Source organism: Galeopterus variegatus, unplaced genomic scaffold, assembly GCF_000696425.1.
Source record: "Galeopterus variegatus unplaced genomic scaffold, G_variegatus-3.0.2 Scaffold151, whole genome shotgun sequence".
NCBI lineage: Eukaryota > Metazoa > Chordata > Mammalia > Dermoptera > Cynocephalidae > Galeopterus > Galeopterus variegatus.
This window is the reverse complement of record NW_007726262.1, coordinates 625,657-648,684: the sequence shown is the minus strand read 5'-3', so window position 1 is coordinate 648,684 and position 23,028 is coordinate 625,657. Positions and strand designations below refer to the sequence as shown.

Sequence of the window (23,028 nt, the reverse complement as noted above, 5' to 3'; positions counted from 1 at the left end):
TTAAAACTTCTTTATGTTTTTCAGAATTTCTAGCATGAGACCATATTATTTTCATAAGGGAGAAAAAGCCCTATTTTTGAAATATTATTAAAAAGAGGCAATAGATGAAAGAACTTTGAAAATAAGAATTTTGGGAAAGATCTATTGTACAGCATGGTGACTATAGTTAATAATAACGTATTGTATACTTAAAAATTGCTAAGAGAGTAGATCGTAAATGTTCTCACAGCAAAAAATAAGTATGTGAGGTAATGAATATGTTAATTAGCTTGATTTAACCATTTCACAATGTATACATATATGAAAACATCATGTTGTAGACTGTAAATATATACAATTTTTATTTGTCAACTATACCTTGGTAAAATAATTTTAAAAAAAGAAAATAAGCATGTTTTACAAATATAAGCATACATTTAAAACTAAATGTATTCAGCTTTGACACAATTTAACATACATATTTTTAAAATTCTTTTTTTTACAGCCTCCTATGAACCTTTGCCTTCCTAGGTTAGTTGCTTTTTTATTTAATAAAAAATTGTAGGTATTTAAAATTATCTAATCCATGAATTCAGGGCATCAAAAACACCTACCAGAAAAAATTCCATGGGAAACTCGATGGGATACCGATTGAAAGAAATTCTGATACATTTGTTGATTCTCAGAACAACAACAACAGTTAGAAATAGTAGAATGCTGTTGGAATTAGCTTTTGGGAGATCTACACAATAGTGAACTATGTTCTGAAAGAAAACAAAATTACAGAGGCTTAGAAAGGGGTATAATAATTGCCTAAATCTAGAAAATGACACTGTTCTTGATTAATTCAAAAAGAAGTCCCTAGGTAGAATTGCTGGGCACAAAGTTCTTTATGGGCATTACTAGAACAGAGGGCAAGGATGGCGGTGGCAGGGGAGGGAGGAAGGAGGCAGATATGTATTTTAAGTTGAAAAAGAGATATTAAAAGAGATAGTAACATTCAATAAGGAGAGAATACACTTTATATATTTCAGTGTAATGGAACGACCCTAAGAGTTCTGTTTATTAGCCTATTTGTTATTAATTTTCCCAGACCATACAAGGGTACTTCAAAGTTTGTGGGAAAACAGAATTAAGAGGTAATACAAATCTTTGCATTAACTTTTTGAAAATGCCTCATATATGTTTTTTAGCTTAGCTCCTATCTCATTGTTATGTTCAGGGACTACTTAGTATTTTATAGCCTTTAGATGTTTTACAATACACATCTGTTAGGAGGCATGTAATGGGAAGAATTATGATAGATACAGTATCTTAAAGACAAAATTTTAATATAAATCACGTTAGTTTAAAAGGCTGGGCTTGAAATATTGCAACTGAGAGCACAGTCCAACTGGCATCTGCAATTAACCAAGACCTCTAAATCCACAAGAGATGAAATTATTTCTAGGACCCTCTTGATCAAGCTGCCTATTTGCTGTGTCTTTTTTTGAGAAGGGGCAGGAGTCTCTCTACTTGGGTCCACTTCTTTTTTGGAGGCGAGGGGGGACTCATTGGTAACTCTGGGAGAAGGTTGAAATTACTCACATAGAAGAAGGCCACGGGACCAGCATGGAAACTAATCATAATCCCGAAGATGAAAGTCAGCTGGGACAGCATGATGTGCAGCGCCACAGCAGCCAGGTAAGCACTGACTGCAGCCTCTGGAATGTAAGTGGCAACGAAGCCAAAACCTATCACGCCCATTGATAGCTGCAAGGGGTTCAGATGGAAAAGAAAACCAGAGTGGGGCAGAATGTTGGCAAACCAGCCAAGACTCCACACCAGTGGTGCTCTCCAGGCGCCCCGTGGCCCCTTCTCAGAAAGCAGGGTTTCCAACAAAAACGTTAGGGTAGGCCCCTTTGATAACTCTTGTGTCGCTCTTTCCCTTATGAACAGAAATTGGTAAGAGGGTAGGTTGAGAAAACTGGCATAGCCCAGTGAAGACTATTTAATAAGAGGGTCGAAGAACAAAACAGAAGTCTTGGAGCATATTATTATCACCACTTCACCCTCCACTGCACCAGAAGCTCTCAGAAAACAAACTTGGAACAACAAACCTTTTAGCTTTAAAAGCTTTCTGTTTCAGAGCTTTCAATCAGCCGGTACTCTGTCTCCCTTAATCTCCTGTCATTACTGCCCAGTGTGCTCTGTTACTCTAGTCAGACCAATCTGCTTCCTATTTTATGTGTGTGATCGCTGATTCTTACTTCTGTGCTTCTGCACGAACCCCTCCTTTTTTTTTTTTTTTTTGCCATCACTGCCAATTTATGTCACCTCTTTCATGAGCTCAGTAAAATTTCTTTCCCTTAAGAGGGATGGTGAAAAGAGTATGGCTCCTGGGGTTGGAGAGCCTGGCTTCAGTCCTGGCCCTGTCACTCACTGGCTGCATGAATGTGGAGGGGTTAACCAACTCTCTCAGCCTCAGTTTCCTCATCCTATAAAACATGAGTAATACTCACTACACAGTGTGTTATATGGATTTAATCACATAACATGTAAAACAGCTCAAATCTGGAAACAGTGACTGATGCAAATACCTATCACTCATTCTTCATGCCATCCCTTCCACCTTGTAAATGGCAAATATCTACAATTACCATTCTTCTATATCTCCTTTTTAATTTTTGGTGTCTGTTAAAGTGTTACATTCACTTCTCTGTGCCCAGTAATTATAACTTATTGATGCTTACTATGAGACAGGCTCTGGGGTGAGTACTTTGCATGCATTTTCTCACTTAATCCTCATAAGAACCCTGCAAAACAAACATTATTCCCACTTTATACATGGGGAAACTGAGGCCCACAAAGGTAGAATAATGTACTAATGTTTGTACAGCTCATAAGTGTCAGGGCTAGTGTCTGCCCACCGCGATAGCTTGCCTTAAGTGTGTATTTTTTTTTTTTTTTGGTGGCTGGCTAGTATGAGATTGAACCCTGGGCCTTGGTGTTAGCAGCACCATGCTCAACTGACTGAGCTAAATGGCCAGCCCTGATAGCCTACCTTTGTAGGCTCCCAATAAATCCTTACCTAATGAAAGACAGTCCCAGGAGAGATCAATGAAAATCAACTAGAGAGTGGGTTAGTTGAGAAGACAGAGAAAAAAGCGGGAAGATGTGAATTTAGTTCAGCAAGTGAAGCTTTAGATGATAAACTCTCAGAGGAAATTAAAGACACCACAAAAAAAGTTTTGAGATTTTAATTAGTCATTCATATTATTGTCCTTAAGCTGTGGTCCCTGTCATTGCAGAAAAAGGATTCCAGGTCTGACTCTAATGCTTACTAATTTGAAATATAGCGTATGAGCCTATAAGTGCTATTCTTGTTGAAAGAATATAAAATCATTTTTAAAAGGATAATATCAGAAGTGGAACTCTGGACCACAGTTCCTAGGACCTTTCTTTGTCTTAGAGGAGAAAGGACTGATGAGAATGTTCAGTATTTCATCCTAAATCAGTGGTGGATGATTTCTGAAGAGGGAGAAGTTTCATCACTGAGGAGACAACCTATCAACACATCCTACAAGTTTTCCAAAAGTAAATCACTGAAGTTCCAGATATACCACAATCGATCACAGGAGAAATTAAAAGGAAGGGGTCTTTATTTAGTTGAGTTCTTTTTCAGGGGTTCAGAGACTCAGATCCTACCTGAATAATCCCAGTCAGAAAAGTTGTGGCTGCCACCACGCTCAAGGATATGTTATAGTCCTCATAGAAGGAGGGGGCAGAAAAGTTTTCCTTGATGAAAGTTCCCAAGACCAGGTGACCATTGCTGAATGGGCTCACCTTCAGGATGTTGATCATCAGAGCACTCACAAGGAAGAAGGAACCTACAAAAGAAGATGTCAGGCAGAAGGTGAGGTTTTAGTCCAGGTAAACCAACAGCTTATTCACAAAAGCAAGGCATGGTCTGATTTTGTATTGTCCTTGATCTGAAGAACTTTTCTCATTTGAAAGTGGCCATTGAGAAGTAAGAGCATGAAAGAGAACTGTGGTTCCACATGTTGTGACCAACTCAGAGTTTAGATGTTGGTGGTCCAGGTATTTCATCTCTTTGTGTTATGGGGATATGAAGTGTAATGCGACAAGAAATTGACTGAAAGTGGGTATGAAGTTTAGCCACTCTGCCTGCTCTTAGGGAAGGTTAAAAGTGAGATGGTGGTGAAAGGGTCAGAAAACAAAGCTAATCGATAGTAATAGGAAGAAAATAATACCAAACACTTCTGAAGGGTTTATCATGTGCAAAATGACACAGCTAAACCTGTTTCAAACATTATTTCATTTAATCCTCATACTGGCATACATACGTGGGAGCAAAGACAAATCTTACTGTTAAAGTTACCTAACAGAAACAAAGCTGTAACTTAAGCCCTTATTATCAGTATTTGGAAATGATTTTGAGGTTCCCAGGAATAAAATTGTACTCTTGGTGTTAAAATGTAAAATTAACACATAATGGATTTGAGTAAATATATGCAACAGTGTACTTTTAAAAGGCAGAGTAAGACTCCACATATAGAAGGATGAGATGGTGTAGGGAAAGTGAAGGTAAACGGTCAGGATCCCTCCGGGGGGGTTCGGAATCTTGCTGAGCATTTGATGTAAATGATAACTGTGCATGTGCACCCAGGTGTTCCTGGGTTATCAACTTAAGTATAAAGGCTGAGTGGCTCTGATCCACAGTGCCCCCCGCCCCTCGGACTCCGCTACTGCTGCTGCAAGCTGTTGCTGCCAGGGCCCCTGAGACAATCCGGGAGGCCACCGCCACCACTGCTTCTGGAGGCTGCTGTAAACTGCTGCTGCTGAAGAGGACTGAGCTCCTGTTGTCTGCCAACTAGGCTCCCAGGGTCTTTCCCAATTACCTAGCTTGCGACCTGCATGTGAGGGGTCTGTGACCCAGTCTGTACAACGGGTTTGAAGGGCTCAAGCCCTAGCCCAGCAGAGGGTAACCATATACAAGTACATCTGGAGAAAAAGTGTGTTGATCAAAATGGTTAACGTTGGTCACTTGGTCAGTTAAGTGGGGAAGCCCAGGAAAAGGCACCTCACAATGAATATTGACAAGGCCCTTGCAAGCCTGTTGGGGCATTTTGTGATTTGATTTCAATGCAGGTTCACAGAGGTGAAGTAAATACTCATTATATGACCTTTAATTAGTCTGGTCCCTATAATAGTAATTTCTAATTATAAATTGATAGACTCAGGAAAGGAAAATGCTTATCCTGTGGACTTGAGTATTTCGATTACTATGACAGCATTTTCTCATTGTAAATTAATAAGCTGGCATTCTGTATTATAAATCAGCCCCATGGAGTTTGATTGTTATGGGTCTAGTTGAAAGATGGATCCACTCTAAGAGTATTGGCAAAATCATTTGTGGATCTTCTAGGCTGAGGGTAGTCAGATTCCAATGTATGGCAATTTCACCAAGGAAAGTAACTTTGCCCTTTAATTACCTTGGGAAACATCTTTCTGGACTGCTTTTCTGGTGGGGATATTAATATTGACACACTAGGAGAAGTATTTATTTCTACAATGTGAACATTAACCAAATGGATAGAATGTTCATCTTCTGCCTCCTTTCTTTCTGTCTTAAAGATGGTTTTAAATTAGGCTCATTAGCATTAAATAAATGAGATGGAAACTTTTTCCACCTCTTGTGGTTTCAGTACCCAACTCACCAATGGACATTTGATGACATGATCCAAAAATTACATAAAGTACCGAAGAACAGAAAGCTGCATAAGTCATGTTGAGAGGAGGAATCAGTTGTCTTGCTAGTAAACTAAATGTCAGGCCTGAAAAGCAAGATAATTTAAGAAAAGGTAGATTGGCTTTTAAAAGTAGCCTTAAATAAAAACAGTAAAGAATAAAGTAAAAATGATCTATGTGTATAGCTGACTGAGTATGATAATACTACCCCTTGACATATAGCTTTTAATTAGTACCTTTTATTAACTCCTTTGATTCCTAACTTCTCTTTCTAATTTACCACATGCTTTTACATTTCAATTCTATATCATAGGCTAAAACGCCTTTCACTGTGAGGTCTTAATTCTAAACATGGAAAGCAAATACCATAGCAATAAGACCCTTAATTCCAACAGCTCAGAAGCAGCCCCATCCCATTCCTAGTCTAGCCCAGGAAGGCCCTGGGAATTCTCCAGGGCTGAAGATAAAGCTGGAGAGCAATTGACTGACTTGACTTGAAGTTTGTATGTGTTGTTTCTCTTACATGCACCCATCACCCCAATCTCTTCTTTTAGCACCTTCTTCAATAATTACTTTCTTTTCTACGAAGCACCATGAGAATTTAGAAATTTTGAAGCAAATGGATTAATATGCATGGTGTCATCCTTTTGGTGACACCCACATCTCCTGCTCTGAGGGCCTCTCTTCAACTTACATCATGCCAAATACCCTTCTCAATTCAGTTATGAGTCTACTGAGCTGCTTTATTGTCTTAGACAAGCAAAGCTCTTTTTCTTAATGGAAAATTTCAAACATATACAAAAATAGAAGATAATGAACTTCTATATAGCCATCACCTACTTCAGCAATAGTCAACCCATGACCAATCTTGTTTCATCTATGCCTCCAATCCTCTCCCATGCTATATTATTTTAAAGCAAGTCCAAGATATTAAATCATTTCATCTGTAGATATTTAGTATGTATCTCTAAAAGATGCTGTTCTTTTAATTTAACTACAATACCATCATCATCCACTCAGTGTTCATATTTTCCTGATTATCTCATAAATCGTTGTTGTGGTAAAGGGTCTCTAAGATGATCCACACTGATTTGCTATTCTTGCCCATGTATGATTTCCCCCCCCTTAAGTGTGGGGTGGATTTAGTAACTTGCTTCTGAGGAATAGACTACAACAAAAATGATAGGATGTTACTTCTGAGATTAAGTTGCAAAAAGACCATGGCTTCTATCTTGGTTGCTCTCTGGATATCTCTCTTATTCAGGTCACCACCTGCCAGAGCTTGTTTCAAAGGTGTGTGACCTATGTAGTCACACGGAGTCCTGGGTTTAGAAGGACCATGCTTGGTTTCATGCTTTGCTGTCACTGTCTGGAAATCTTGAATAATTTTTGAACTAGGGTCCCTCATTTTTCATTTTATATTGGTTCCCACACATGTAGTTGGTCCTGCCAGCTGCCATATTGTGAAGACACTCAAGCAGCCTGTGAAGATGCCCACAGGGGGAGGAACACAGTCCTGCCAGCAAACACATGAGTGAGCCTGGAAGCAGACCCTCCAGCCTCAGTTGAGCCTTGAGATGACTGACAGTTTGACTGCAACCTCATGAGAGGCCTTGAGCCAGAGGTATGGTGGATTTTGGGGTGATCTTTAAAAAATTATTATTTGCTATTACATGTTGCACTTTGTTTTGCAATCTGTGTGTTTAAATAGGACCCAAATACAGTCCTCACATTGGTTGATAGGTCTCTGAAGTTTCTTGTAATTTATAGGTTCTTCCTCCACATTTCTTTTCCCCTAAGCAAGGCTGTACTGATTGCAAGAAACAGAAAATCTGCTTAAATTTGCTTACACAAAATAGGAATTTATTAAAAAATACAAAGGGCAGTTGGGCCTCATCAGAGATAGAACCAGAACTAAAAAACCATCATGAACCAAGGTGGCTATTTTTCCATTCTCTTTGTCTCTAGGGTTGCATGGTATTCTGCTCTTGTTTCCAGTTTGGGGCTATTATGAACAATACTGCTGTGAATATTCTTGTACATGTCTCCTGGTGCATAGATGCATGAGTTCCTCAAGATTATATACCCTGAATTATAACTTCTGGGGCATTTGCTAGACAATGCCAAACTATTTTCCAAGTGGTTGTACAATTTATACTCTCACCAGCAATGTATGCCTGTTCCCATTGTCCACATCTATGCTAGCACATGATACTGTTGGGTTTTTAATTTTAGTGTGTAGGGTAGAAACTCATGTTAATTCCAGTTTCTAAGCCATTAATTACAAATAACGTTGAACACCCTTATCTATTTTCCTGTATGGATTTGTAGGAGTATATATATTATAAATAAGTCCTTTGTTGTGTATGTGTTGCAAATATCTTCTCTCATTCTGTGATTTGCTTTTCAATCTTTATAGAGGCTCTGAATGGACAGAATTTCTTAAATTTTACTTAATTCATCAGTCTTTTCCTTTGGGCTTTTTCTTTTGCTTTTTTTGTCTTGTCTAAGAAATCTTTTTCTGCCTCAAGATCATAAAGATATTCTCCTATATTATTCAAAACATCCTATTGTTTTACCTTTCACATTTAGGTTTTTAATCTACCAGGAATATGTTTTTGTGTGTGGTGTGAGGTGAGGGTCTAAGATGTTTTTCCATATAAGTATTCAATTGTTTCACATTATTTATCAATAAAAAGCCTGTCTATGGGCTGGCCAGTTGGCTCAGTTGGTTAGAGCACAGTATCGATAACACACCAGGGCAAGGGTTTGGATCCCTGTGCCAGCCGGCCACCAAAAAAATAAAATAAAAATAAAAATGAAAAGCCTATCTCTGTAGTGACATATCTGTTATAAATCATGTGATTCACAATACATGTGACTCTCTTTTCTGTTCCATCAGCCTGTCTATCTCTGTAGTATCACACTGTCTTAATTACTTTTTTAGTAGTTAGTTTAGTACTAGCTTTGCTAAATAGTTTAGTACTAGCTTTGCTAATTAGTTTAGTAATCTCCAATTTTATTGCAAAATATAACATACACATACAAAATGCATTAAAATAGATGTTGAGCTTAATAAATATTTACAAAACACTCACTTGTCCACCACCCAGGTCTTTGATCACAACTCCCCCCACTCCCCAAGGAGCTATTCATTATTTTGACTTTTGTGATAATACTTTATTTGCTTTGCTTTATAGTTTTACCACTAGTGTACATATCCCTAAACCATATAGTTTAGTTTGGCCCACTTTTGAATTTTATATTAATGGAGTTACACTGTTCACAACGTTATTTCTGTTTCTTTTGCTCAATATTATGTATATAAAAGTCACATGTTGTAATGAGTTGCTTTAGATTGTTCATTTTCACTCTGTGTAGTATTCCAGTATAAAAATATATAAATGTTTACTTACTCATCCTACTTTTGATGGGCATTATCTAACTTTATGTTTAGTCTTGATAGCTGGAGGAACAAGTCCTCCCATGTTTTTGTTCTTCAAAAAAATTTGGCTACTCTTGGCTTTTTGCACTTAGAATCTGCTTATAACATTCCATCAAAAAACCCTGTTGGGATTTACATTGGGATGGTAATGAATCTATAAATTATGTTTGAAAAGAATTGGGATCTTTAAATATTGAGGCTTCTAATCCATGAATATGCTATATTTCCATTTATTCAGGTCCTCTTTAATATTATTCAATAAAGGTGTGTAATTTCTCTAAAAAGGTCTTCACATCTCAGTTTCTTTCTAAGTTATTTCATATTTGTTATGCTTTGGTAAAATGGTATCTTCAAAAAAAATTCACTTTCTGTTTTGTGCAGGTATATAGAAATATAATTGTTTTTAATATACTCATTTTGTATCTAATAACCTTGATAAAATCTCATTAATTCTATTAATTTATCTGTATATTCTTCTGAATTCTTTGTATTAAAAATCACCATCTGTGAATAAAGAAGCTTTATCTATCCCTTTATAGTCTTTATATTTTTAATTTCTTTTTCTTGCTTTAATACACTTCTTATGAACTCTAGCATAATATTGAATAGCCCCTATTTACTCTCAATAAGCAACATGTAGCATGAAGGGAAAATCTTTTAGAATTTATGCTTTTAAATAACTAACTAATACAGGGAAGGTAAGAGAATTACTAGACTAACAGTCTGAGAACTAAATTGTCTCATCTCAGTTAAACTTAAGCTGTAGTAAAACAGAGAGAAATAAAATATCCAAACTTTCTGAAACCTTAAAATTTTAAAAAATTTTGAATTTTAGACTTACAGAAAAGACACAAAAGCAACACAGAGAATTTTCATCCCTTGTGCTAACATTTTATGTAATGTTCCCTTAATGTTAATATTTTATGTAATTATAGTATAATTATCAGAACCAGGAGATTAAACTGGAACTTAATTAAAGACTTTATCTGAATCTCACCAGATTTTCTACTAATGTCCTTTTTCGTTTGTTCTAGGATTCTATTCAGAGTCCCATGTTTCATTTAGTTATTTCTCCTTAGTCTTGCAATCTGTAACAGTTCCTCAGTGTTTACTTGTCTTTCATGACTGACACTTTCAAAGAGTATTAATGGATTAATTATTTTGTGAAGTGCCCCTCAGTTTGGGTTTGTCTTATGTTTTCTCATGATTGTACTAAAGTTATACATTTTTGGCAAGATTACTAGAGAAATAATGTTGTGTTCTTAGTGCATCATATCACAGGATTCATGATATCCACATGTTTTACTACTGATGATGCTGACACTAATCACCTGTTTAAGGTGTTTTCTCCCAGGCTTTCTACTGTAAAGTAGTGAAGTAGTTAACAGATATCTTGAAGGAGATACTTTGAAAATATGCAAGTCATTTGTGACAGTCCAAAACTGAAAACATAATGTCCATCAACAAGTAGATGGAAAAACAAATAGTGGTATATCCATATACTGGAATATTACTCAGCAATAAAAAGAAACAAACTATTGATACGTACAACAATTTCCATGAATCTCAAAGGCGTAATGCTAAGTGAAAAAAGACAGCCTTCAGAAGTTATGTACTGTGTGATTCCATTTATATGATATTCTCAAAAATACAGAACTATGGCAATGGAGAAAACAGATCAATGGTTATCAGAGATTATAGGTCAGGGGAGGATGTGACTAAAAAGGGATGGTACAAGAGAATTTTGGGGCGATAGAACTGCTCTGTATCCAGATTTTGGTGGTGGTTACCCAAATCTATGCATGTGTTAAAATTCATAGAACTGTACACCAAAAGGAAAAAAAGTCAATTTTACTGTATGATAATTTATAAATAAATAAACAAAAATTTAAAAAGTCATCCCTTTTTCTCAATTAACAGCCCTGTGCCAGAGCTGGATTTCAGCCACCAGTTGCCCCTTCGGTTGACGTTTCTTTGTGCTATGCACAACCTGCACTATTACAAACCTCAACCCTGCCCTGTGGGCTCCAGACCAATAGAGAAATGAAGTTGTTTAATGGCTGTCTGGGAAACTGTGAACTACTATGAGTAAAGCATTCATAAAACTCTCTTTCTCTGTGGACAAATTTGATCTTGGATTAACTTTCTCACTCTGTTTCCCTGGAAACCTGATAATGGCAGAGTGTCAGCTGTGTTACCAGGCAGAATTGCTTATGGTAAAAATGAGCCTGATTAGTATACTCCATCTGGTGCAAGAGGACTGTGAATGAAAGATAAATATCCAGTGGAAAGCCCTCGCTTTGGGCTTCTCTGAGCATAGTGACTCTTATAACTGGGCATGTTCCTTGTGGGACTCTGGAAGCAATTCTTATGGGATTGTTACAATAGGTGTTGGTTTCTATTTGGGAAATGAGATTTTTAAAACCCAGACAGCTCATGCCCCTATCTGTGTGATCTTGTTGTCTTATATCTGAACTGCCACTTGAAAGACCAAAGGGTCAGCACTGGATTGCTGTGTCACCTGCTGGAGAGAGGCTGGCATGCTGTGTCTAAGTAAAACCAATGCCAAGTAAGATCTATTATAGTCATAAATATGAAATGACTAATTAAGCAAAAAATGACCAAGAATGGGTGTTGCAAATATTCTGGAAAGTATTCAGGGGTATAAACTTAACTAAGTCTTTTGGAACCACCTTGGAGGAGTTAGAAATCTGGCAGGTAAGGGAACAAATTGTAATGATGTGAATGAAATTCACATTTTTTTCTGTTCATCTAGCACAAGTAATTGTTTACCCTGGGCAAGTGGACAAGGTCTGATATACTGCCTTTGGATGAAGAGGCTTCATATCTTCCTTACCTTGGGGAACTTGTACAAGGCCAACACTTACACCAGCAAGTAAGTCTCCAAGGAGCCAATCCTTGAATCGATACATACATATCCATTCTAGGAAGGGAAAGATTGTGAGCATGCATTTTAGGAATTTGTGCCATGAGCATCTGTGAGAGAGAAAAGCAGAGACTTGATTAGGTTCTCCAAAGAAAAATACCCACATGGCCAAGAAAAGTCACATTGCACAATCCTTCTTTGCATATAGCATAGTTTCTTGTCAGCACTATTGACATTTTGACATATTGGACCAGATAATTCTTTGTTGTGGGCCTGTCCTGTGCACTGCAGGATGTTTAGCAGCATGCCTGGTCTCTACCCACTAGATGTCAGTAGCAACTCCTCCCGCAGTTGTGACAACCCAAAATATCTCCAGACATTGCCAAAAGTTCCCTGGGGGATGAAATCACTGAGAACCAGTGCTGTGTATATGGCAAGAACTAAGTCTTGTATGTCCAGCATACAATCATTTCTGTGTTTGTATAGGATATTTGGAAAGAATAAACCTACCAATTTTCCAGTAGAAAAAATGGACTGTTTATTGCTTTCTCTTGATAAGGAAAGTTTTTTTTGAAATGTGATATTGATAGGTGGAGAGGGCAGAAAATACATTCACATCATTCCTATATAATAGAATTTTTACCAAGCACTAACTCTGTCTGGCATTGGCCTGTGATGTGTAGAAATGTACAGAAAATATAGAATATGGAATCCTGTGCTTAAGGAGTTAGCCATGTAAATAAAAGCCTTATTTATGAAATAAGGCTTTAGTATCCTTTAACCCAGTGGATTAATTTTGTTCCCCAGGGGACATTTGGCAATGTCTGGAGACATTTTTGATTCTCACAGCTGGCATCTAGTGGGTAGAATCCTACAATGCACAGGTCATCTCTCCGCAAAAAAGAATTTTCTGGTCCAAAATGTGAATGATGCTGAGATTGCGAAAACGTGCTTTAACTATTAGATCATCTAAAACAACAGAATCACCATCAAGCAATCAGTAAAAGTAATTTTGTTTCAAATTGCTTTTTGCTATTTAAGTTTTAGCTTGAGCTGAAAGCAGAGTACGAAGGTTTTTCATGCATGAGCTATGCTAGATAATTGGGATTTGACTGTAACTATATAACTTTAGTGTTTGCAGGGTTAAAATATGTTTGCTCAGAAAAGAAGTAATTTTACACATGTTTGACTTTCACAACCATGAGAATTAGTATCCCTAAGGTAATTAAGGCCAAATAAGTGCAAGTGACTTTGCCAAGGTTATAGGAGTAAGTGTGAACAGAGCTTGGGCTAGAAACCAGGTATTCTGATTCCTAGTTCAGTGTTCTATTAACTCTACTCCCTTCGCAGTTCCTATTGATAGCTGTTAAACTCTGCTCAGGGGCCAGGAGCAAGACCATTGGTTTGGAAGGAATATCACATTGCTATTCTCATGAGAATCCCTGGGTGTGAGCCAGGTGGACAAAGTATGTTTTCTCTAATTATGGTCTCAAGTGGGGGAGGGTAGAGCATGGCACTGAGATGTGGTCCCCAAACGCCCTCTTTGACACATACCACCTGACCCACCCTGGAGCAGAGAGTGGTGACATAGAACTGGGGAAGGACATTTGTTCCTTCACCTAGTCCAGTCTCCTCTCCTCTCCATGTGCCTCTTGGAGTTATCAAAGCTCTTCGGCATGCTGAAAAATAAAATGGAAATGGAGTGATAAGGATCTAAGAGTGAAAGGAATCAAAGAGGCAGTTAGAGGAATGGAAATTGAAGCTGATGGGGAACAGTAGAAGCATTTAGACATGAATCTAGATTTTAGTGAAGACGTCTTAAAAATGACGACATGAGTTGATGTGAAAGCACAGGGGAGATTTTGACCAGAAAGGGAGTATTGGCAGTTGCTAAGAGGAAGAAAACGAGGAAAGAGATATGAGGTTTTCAGCATAAAGAGATGGATTTAAGATTATTTATTTACTAAAAATAACCCCACTTATTTCATGCCATTTCCTAGATGCTTTATAAATACTCTACCTCACAATCACTTTATGAGGTAGGTGATATTATCATGCCCATTTTACAGATGAGGAAATTGAGGCACAGTAGGGTTGGACAACTTACCTAAGGTCACACAGCTGGGAAGCAGCAGAACTGGGATTCAAAACTAGGCAGCTTGCCTTCAGAATCATGCTGTTAACCTCTGCACTGTGCTACCTTTCTGGTTAAAATTCAGAAGTGGAGAGCACTGTTTTAGAAGTAGGGAATAAGAACGGCTATAAAAGCCCATGGGAGGCAGAATGGGTCAGATATAAGTGTCTAGAAGGTAAGGCTAGGGCAGGTGGAGGGCAGTTAGGTTGAAATTTCCTTGGTAATACTTATTTACAATGAGGGTGAAGTTAGAAAAGGACTGTCATTTGTAGAGACAAAGCAAATGTGGTCCCCAAATGCCCTCTTTGGCACATATCACCTGACTTATCCTGGAGCAGAGGAAATGAGAGTGGTGACATAGGACTGGGGAGGGACATCCAAGACCATAACTTGCAAAAGGCAAGATACGGACAAAGGAGAATACCTCAGGGAGGGGAAGGTCTGGAACATGGCTGTGTGGAGGCCTTCCTTACTTGTCCCCAGCACATGCCCACTGTGGGTGATAAACCAGGGAATGAGAGGGACTAATAAATCCAGAGCATAAGTGAGGACAACTTGAGTAATTAGGGTTAGTATCATGATATAGGTCACAAAGGGTTCTTACACTGAGGTTTATGGACCCCACCAAGGAATCTGTAGATAGAATTCGGGGGTGCATGTGAACTTACATAGAAAAACTTATACCTTCATTTTTCCTAACCTCTAACTAATATTTAGCATTGCCTTCTGTGAATGTTGACAACAAGCCACAGTAGTACCAGCAGAATTTGACTTTGTCCCCAGTAGAAATTACAAATATTTTCATATTACATTGCAATTGCTACAAATATCTTGAAATACAAGGGGTCTTCAAAAAGGTCATGGAAAGATTCATATTTGTCTTTTAATTCTATTTTTCCACTAACTTTTTGAAGTACCCTCATATTATTTAACATTCATCAGTACTTTGAAATTATGGTAGTTGTTAGACTACATTATCAAATAACATAATTTTGGGATTTTTCATACTTTGATAAATATATTTCAGTATAACTGATTTTCTTTATAATCCTATTTATTTTATGTATTAAAAAATTATTCTGGCCAAGACCATTCAGCAGGGAAAGAACAGTTTCTTCAACAAATTATGCTGGGAAAATGGAATAGCCACATGCAAAATAATAAAGTTGTATCCTTATCTTACACTGTATACAAAATTAACTCAAAATGAATCAAAGACCTATATTTGGGAGCTTAAACTAAAAAATTTTTAGAAGAAAACATCTCTATGAATTTGAGAATAGTTTCTTATATACGACACCAAAAGCCTAGGCAACAAAAGAAAAAATAGATAATTTGGATTTCATCAAAATTAAAAACTTTTGTGCATCAAAGGTCACTATCAACAGAGTGAAAAGACAACCTACAGAATGAAAGAAACTACTTACAAATTATATATCTGATAAGAGTTTAATATCCAAAATATATAAAGAACTGCTACACCTCAAAAACAAGACAAACAAATTTTACTGACGTTTTTTTTTTTTTTTTTTTTTTTTTTGTGACTGGCCGGTACAGAGATCTGAACCCTTGACCTTGGTACTATAAGGCAGTGCTCTAACCAACTGAGCCAACTGACCAGCCCTAAACAACCTAACCTAAGTTTAAAAAGAGCAAAGGAAATGAATAGACATTTCCTCAAAGAAGATATACAAATGACCAATAAGTACATGAAAAAATGCTTATCATCTTTAGTTGTTAAGGAGAATGTAAAACAAAAACAAAAAACCACAATGAGATACCATTATGAAATGGTACTAGGATGGCTATAATAATAAAAAAAAAATGAAAAATAACAAATGTAGGAGAGGATGCAGAGAAATTGGAATCCTTGTGCATTGCCAGTGGGAATGTACAATGGTGCAGCCACTGTAGAAAACAGTTTGGCAACTCCTCAGAAAGTTAAAATAGAATTGCCATATGAGCCAATAATTTCACTCCCAAGTATATACCTAAAAGAATTGAAAACAGGGATTCAAACCGATCTCCTACACCAATGTTCATAGCAGCATTATTCACAATAGCCAAAAGATGGAAACAACCTAACTGTCCATTAACAAATGAATGGATAAACAAAATATGATATATAAATACAATGGAATATTATTTAGCGATAAAATGAAATAAAGTACTGATACATGCTACAACATGTATGAACTTTGAAAACTTGATGCTAAGAGGGATAAGCCAGACACAAAAACACAAACATTGTATGATTCCACTTCAATGAAATAACTAGAACAGTCAAATTCATAGAGACAGAAAGTAGAAGAAAGGTTACCTGGGTCTGGGGGGAGGAAGAAATGGGGAGTTATTGGTTAATGAGTACAGAGTTTCTGTTTGAGATGATGAAAAAGTTTTGGAAATAATGGTGATGATTGCATAACATCGTGAATGTCAACAATGCCACTGACTTGTATACTTAAAATTGGTCAAAATAGTCAATTTTATGTTATACATATTTTTCCACAATAAAAAACAGTAAAAAAAAATTATTCCGAAAAGAGGAGCACTAGTTTCACCAGAGTGCTAAAAGGTTCATAGTACAAAAACAGGTTAAGGACCTGAATTGTAGGACCTAGCTAGTCACAGTGAATCAGAGGTGATGGTGGTGGGTTCTACACTGATGAGCATGAGGACTATGTGGGCACTGTTGGATAGAAGGATAGAAGGATAGAAGGATCTCATTCTGCTACCGTTAATTAGTCCACCATGGCTGCCTAATATTTTGCCAGGAGACTGGTAAGGGTGGTTAATTGAACTACCATTACCATATTTATTAAATATAAATTATAGATACTGTGGGGACACCCAAGGTCTGTATGCCCAAGAAGTTTACAATCAAGAAGGTACTACAAGACAAATCACAAAAAACAACTGGAGAAAAATTACACAATGAACTGCAGGGTTCTGGTAACAGGAATTCAGAGAAGGAAGACAGGAGCGGGCACCAAAGGAGTCAGGTTATGTTTTGGCCCTGCCTGGCTTGGCAGCAGCCGAATGATTGGACACACGCACCGGCACTGGACATGATGTCTGAAAGTCGTGATGTTGACGTCCGTGTTCCCGGAGGAAGTAGCCTTCCTTTTGTGTTCCTGTTGAAACGTCTCCTCATTGTACACTTCTCGCTTCACTTCATATGTGAAAGAGTTTTGCCTGTATTTAGAGTTGAAAGTCTGAGCACTCCTCTCTAGTTGCATCATTTCTGGATGAGTAGAAAGAGATCAAATAAAAAACAATTAAAAAAATCTAGATCCTCAGCACATTTTAAAGGAAATAAAATTTCCAAATAATGATATTTTACATTTTCATAGCATGTTTCAGTTTTGCAAAACTCTTTCTCAATGTTATACAATTTTATGTGTTTTATTCTCATCATCTAAATTGAGAAAATAAAGCCAAGAAGTTTAAACAGTCCTGGCTGTTTAATAATAATTAGAATCTGGACTAGAACCCAGATGTACTGCTAGGAAGCTTAGTTTTCTTTATATTCAATTGTGTTGTTATGTTGCAGGAAAATGATTAAGAGGTAAAAATAATTATTAGTGTCTAATTTTTACTAAAAATGCTAAGGATTAAGTGCTCAATATAGTGTCTTCTAACTCATTCACTATCTAAAATAGCATCCATCATTATTCTTTTACCCTTTACTTTTCTTCACAGCACTTGCCAGCACCTGATTTCAATATTTGTCTAATTGTCCATTGTCTGTTTCCCCCATAAAATGTAAGACCATGAGACAAGACTTAGAATATTCATGGCTGCCTCCCCAAGGCCTAGAATAGTGCCTTACCTTTAACAGGCCCTCAACAAATATTTCTTTCATGACTGTCAGGTATCCAGTCAGAGGCATCATGATATAGCAGGAAAAAAAAGGGGTTCTAGCTCTGGCTTATTTTCTCACTAGCTGTATAATGGGGCGCAAGTTTCTTAGAAACTGAATTTCTCTTTCCTTCACCATAAAATGACATGGTTGGACAGTATGATCTCTAAAAGTAACTTAAGATTTAAAAATCTATATTGTCTTACTCTTTTAAAAGAATGAGAAGGTAGACTTAAAGAGGATGGATAGGGATCCATCTCTGGGAGAAAGTATAACCATTCTTAATCTCTTTTGCTGAATAATAAAAAAGGCATAAACTCCAAAATTCTTCCATATGAATGTAGAAAAGTATATACTTATCACATAGCTATAAAATGTATTGGTAAACACTCAAATTATGTAGATTACACAATAGTTCTTTTATGGGTGAAGCTGCAAACAAGTTTAATGTGTCAACAACTTTTTTTTTTTCCAGAATGATTACATATCATCATCATCACCATCACCAACATTTATCAAGCACTTAGTATATGCCACGCATTGCACTAGATTTTTTTCACGAGTTATTTCATTAAATTCCCACAACAATCCTAGTTCTACTCTTTCCCCCATTTTACAGGTAATAAAACTGAGGTTTTAGAAAAGTTAGGTAATTAGACCATAGTTATATATTGTATATTTACCCTCAAAGCATTGGGTAGCAGTAACATGCTGTATAACACCCATGAACCAAAGATCACGAATTCATTAAAGCAGTGAGAAGGTGGTTGGGGAATACAGAAGAGTTTTGTATACATATATATTTTATTTTATTTATTTATTTTTTTCCTTTTTGTTTTTTTTTTACTGACCATCAGTATTTTTTAAAATTGAAATAATGAAGCTATACACAATTATGCTTTTTGTAAAATCAAAAAATATTTTTCTCACTTTCTGATTTTGCTTTATTTTGATATATTTTTGTATGGCAGTGAGATTAGTAATCTCTCTTTTTTTTTTTCTCCTTTTTGTCTTTTTTACTGACTGATAACAGGATCGCAACCCTCAGTGTCGCACCTGTACCGGGGACCGGCAATGGGATCGCAACCCTCGGTGTTGCACCCACACCACGCTCAGCCAGTGAGCGGGAACCGGTCTCCACATGGGATCCGAACCCTCAGCGGGAGCGCCACCGTGCTCCCAAGTGGCGCACTCTCCAGTGCGCCACTGGGCCAGCCCAGTAATCTCTTTTCTCCCAAGTGGCGCACTCTCCAGTGCGCCACTGGGCCGGCCCTATATTTTATTTTGTATTGTATTTTACAATATATCACTTAAGAGAATTAGTACCTCACATCTTTTACAAGGAAAAGGTAGAACTGTATATTAAAAGGTTAAGTAATATTTTGCCCTCTTTCTTTCCCCTACCCATAGGATTATTAACCCAATCTTTCTTACTTTCCTCATGTAATCTTACAATAAACTTCCCTTACTAGAGTATATTTGTTCCTGGCAATCTAAAACCTGCTAATTATATTGAGATTGTAAAAATTACTATCCTAGGTAAGACTAAGAATCTAGAATTCAGCATTTTGTCCTGAAAGTGGCAGGGTTGGTTTAAAATAGGAAACATCTAAACATCAAGAAATGACAGGGACAGCAGGGACTGGCAAAGGTGGCAGCAGCTGATTAGCTCCAGCACTTGCTGCCATGGGTCAACGTGGGGCCCAGTGTGGCCAGATCTGGTCTTTTCCAGGAGAAGCCATAATTCCAGATTTTTATATGGAATCTTCTGACTTTTAAATGTTGCCAATCACTTTACATATTTTAAAAAACACAGTACACATATAACAAAACACCTCTCCAGGCTGGATTTGGTATGACTAACTGTATCAAGAGACTTGTTGAAGACACAAAAATATCCTCATCTTCTCTCATTAAAAATTATAGTTTATCTACCAAGAATTTCTCAAACTCTCTTTTGAAGCTGAAGTATTTATATTTTCTGTTATTGTACCCTTTGGAGGTATTATATCCCATTGGTTCACTATGGAAAGTACTATTTTATTTCATTGTCTTCAGTTTACGTTGTTTATATTTAAGAGGTGGCCTCCATCTACTAGACTCAGATTTGGTGAATTCGTCTGCTTTTATTTTCACAGTTTTACGAATTTCTATCATACCCACTCTTGGCCTTCATTTGTTTCAGATTGAAGAATGCTACTTTGCCTGTGATCAATTAATTCAGTGTTCCACACACATTTGTTGAAGGGTAGGAGCTCTAGGGATACAAAAGAACAAAGCCTGTACAATTCAGTGGAGTAAGTACCAAAATACAGTGTGTAAAAGTTTAGAGGTGGGAAAGACAGGATTTAACATTTATTGCTGGCCTGCCATATACCAGGTTCTCCCTAAATATCATCTCAAGGGGTAGGTACTATTTTCCTGATAATGATTATATTCATTTTACTAATGAGTTTAGTGAGTTCCTTACAGTCGTCTGAAACAACCCTTAGCCTGTTAAAAACAACCTAAGTTTTTATGGGGAAAGTATTGGGAATATAAAAAAGGCATAATTAAATAGTACAGCCAGAATTTGAACCCAGACTTTCTGATTCCAAAATAGATGCCATGGTCCTGATACCATGTGACCTCCTATAGAGTGGGATTAATAATCCTAGCCTAGAGGAATGGGAAGGCCTCCTGAGGGAGATATGATTTGAGTTCTACCTCAGTTTGGGGCAGGGAAGAGGAACAGGTATTTCAGGGAGAGAATAGGATGAGATTACAGATGTAAGACAAGCAATTCAAGATCTGAGTAAAGTCAGTGGTAAGTCCAAAAAAATAGCTTGAGATTTATTCCTGAAGGATCTTGAATGCTGTGTCGAACCTGGACTTTTTAGCTATTTAAAGTCTTTGAGCAGGAGTAGCAGCATGCACAGAGATGTACTTTGGGAAGATGACTTGTGTCAGTACCGTGGTCTAGAGCTGTGTTGTCTAGTATGGTAGTCACTGGCTACATGTAGCTATTTAAGTTTAACTTAATTAAAATAAAATAAAAAATTCAGTTCCTCAGTCATACTAGTTACATCTCAAGTGCTCAACAGCCACATGTAGCTAATGGCTAGCTTACTGGACAGTGCAGATATAAAACATTTCCATCACCACAGAATTCTGTTGGACAGTGCTGGAGATGGGAGAGACTGAGGGAAAAAGATCAGCTGGAGACCACTAATATTACACTAGTCTAAGGGAAAGGTTATCGAGTTGTAAACTCCTGGGGCGATAGTGGGGGTGACTAGGAAGGGCAAGTGGAGAGCTGTCTTTAAAGGACTCACCAATGTTTGGCTAAAGGCACGTGATATCATTATTATTTTTTGTAGTAGTCTTCTCTGGATTTTTCCAGCTCTATTATGTCTTTCTTGATTTCACAGAAACTCTAGTAGCTCATTTTTGTGTACTACTGGCAGGACCCTTCCCAACATGATGAGATGATCAGAAGCCCCTACTAACATGTAGACCCCACCTAGCAAGGCCTACTGAATTAGAAACTCTGGAGGTGGGCCCAGAAGTCTGTTTTAAAAGACCTCCAAGTGATTCTGACACAAGGTAATATACGACGACCACTGTAAGTGTAGTTAATTGTCTTTAGTCAGCCTTTCAGTGCTAAATTGGGCCACTGTTAAAATACAAGCACTTTTGACTTAGCTCTTTCATCCCCCATACTACCCTTATCCATCCATCCATCCACTCATCCATCGTCCACTCATCCATCCATTCGTTTTTACATAATCTGTGTTCATTGTATTTTAAAAGCCAAGAATAAAAAATTTAAATACAACACAATTTTCTGACTATTGACCTAATAGGTGTGACATCCTGAAAACGTTTAGTTGCAAGTATATTTTCCCCCTGATATTGTCATCTTTCCTATGTTCTTTATAATTCCCAGAAGGTGAAATTCACTTCCAAAATTTTGAAATAAGCATTTGTAATTCCATCAGAAACATCCCTTAGCCTGTTACTGTCCAGGTTTTTATGGGGAATGTATTGAGAATATAGGAAAGGCATAAGAAAAGAGCAATGCTTTAGTATCCGCCAGTCACTCTGTCTACTGTCTGGGCATGACCATCGGACACATGAACAGCGAACCTTTAATACGATGTGTTGAGAGTAATACCAGCAGGGTGCGTTGGAGGGATACTCATTGTGGGAACGGAGATGTTGGAGAAGACTTCACACGGGGACACTGAAACATAAATAGGCTCGACGGGACAAGGGTATGTGTGTGTGTGGGGGGGGGTTGGTCAGAGGGGACAAAATGAACAAAAGCAGGGAAGTCTGCAAGGACGAGGAACAGCTCAGGAGCTGGATGGTGGGGCGCGGGCAGAGGACCAAGTACAGGCTTTTGACAATACGAAGAGAATTTGAAAGGATTCAGCTTGCAAAACGCACACACTTGTCATTGCCATTCCACAAAGCCTTTCAACGTAGACGCAAAACGCACACACTTGTCATTGCCATTCCACAAAGCCTTTCAACGTAGACGCAAAACGCACACACTTGTCATTGCCATTCCACAAAGCCTTTCAACGTAGACACAATACCTGAGAGATAAGCTCCCAGGGACGACCTTCCTTCATTCATTCCACAAACATTGACCGAGCGCCGCGACGTGCCGGCCCTGCAGACGACTGACGCAGCCATCGCCCTGTGACCGGCACCCGTGCCGGGGACCCGCCACGGCCTCGCCGCTCACAACCTGCAGCCCCACACTCCCGGGCGTCTCCCGGCAGCGGCTCACCTGGTTCCCCGGCCGGGGTAGGAGTACGGGCGCGGGGCTCCCACATGGCTCCGCTCCCGCCTGGCGGCGCTGCAGACGCGGACGCCGGCGGTTCCTGAGCCGTTGCTGCCGAACCCGGGGGCGGGGGGGGGGGGGCGGGGGGGGGGAAATGGGGAGCCGGGGGGGGGGGGGGGGGGGGGGGGGGGGGGGG

The 23,028-nt window shown here is 38.1% G+C and overlaps 1 protein-coding gene across 1 annotated transcript in view; it reads right to left on the bottom strand.

Moving 5' to 3' along the window:
- The window catches only part of SLC26A8 (solute carrier family 26 (anion exchanger), member 8), a 48,692-nt gene extending 31,254 nt beyond the window's left edge, over positions 1-17,438 (bottom strand). Inside the window, exons 1-6 of the mRNA XM_008591965.1 lie at positions 17,254-17,438; positions 12,033-12,172; positions 5,700-5,816; positions 3,667-3,848; positions 1,567-1,731; positions 594-743 (exon numbers count right to left, since the gene is read on the bottom strand). Coding sequence (XP_008590187.1) covers positions 594-743; positions 1,567-1,731; positions 3,667-3,848; positions 5,700-5,816; positions 12,033-12,172; positions 17,254-17,438 — 939 coding nt within the window. The remainder of the gene's footprint in view (positions 1-593; positions 744-1,566; positions 1,732-3,666; positions 3,849-5,699; positions 5,817-12,032; positions 12,173-17,253) is intronic.
- Positions 17,439-23,028: the final 5,590 nt, after the last annotated feature.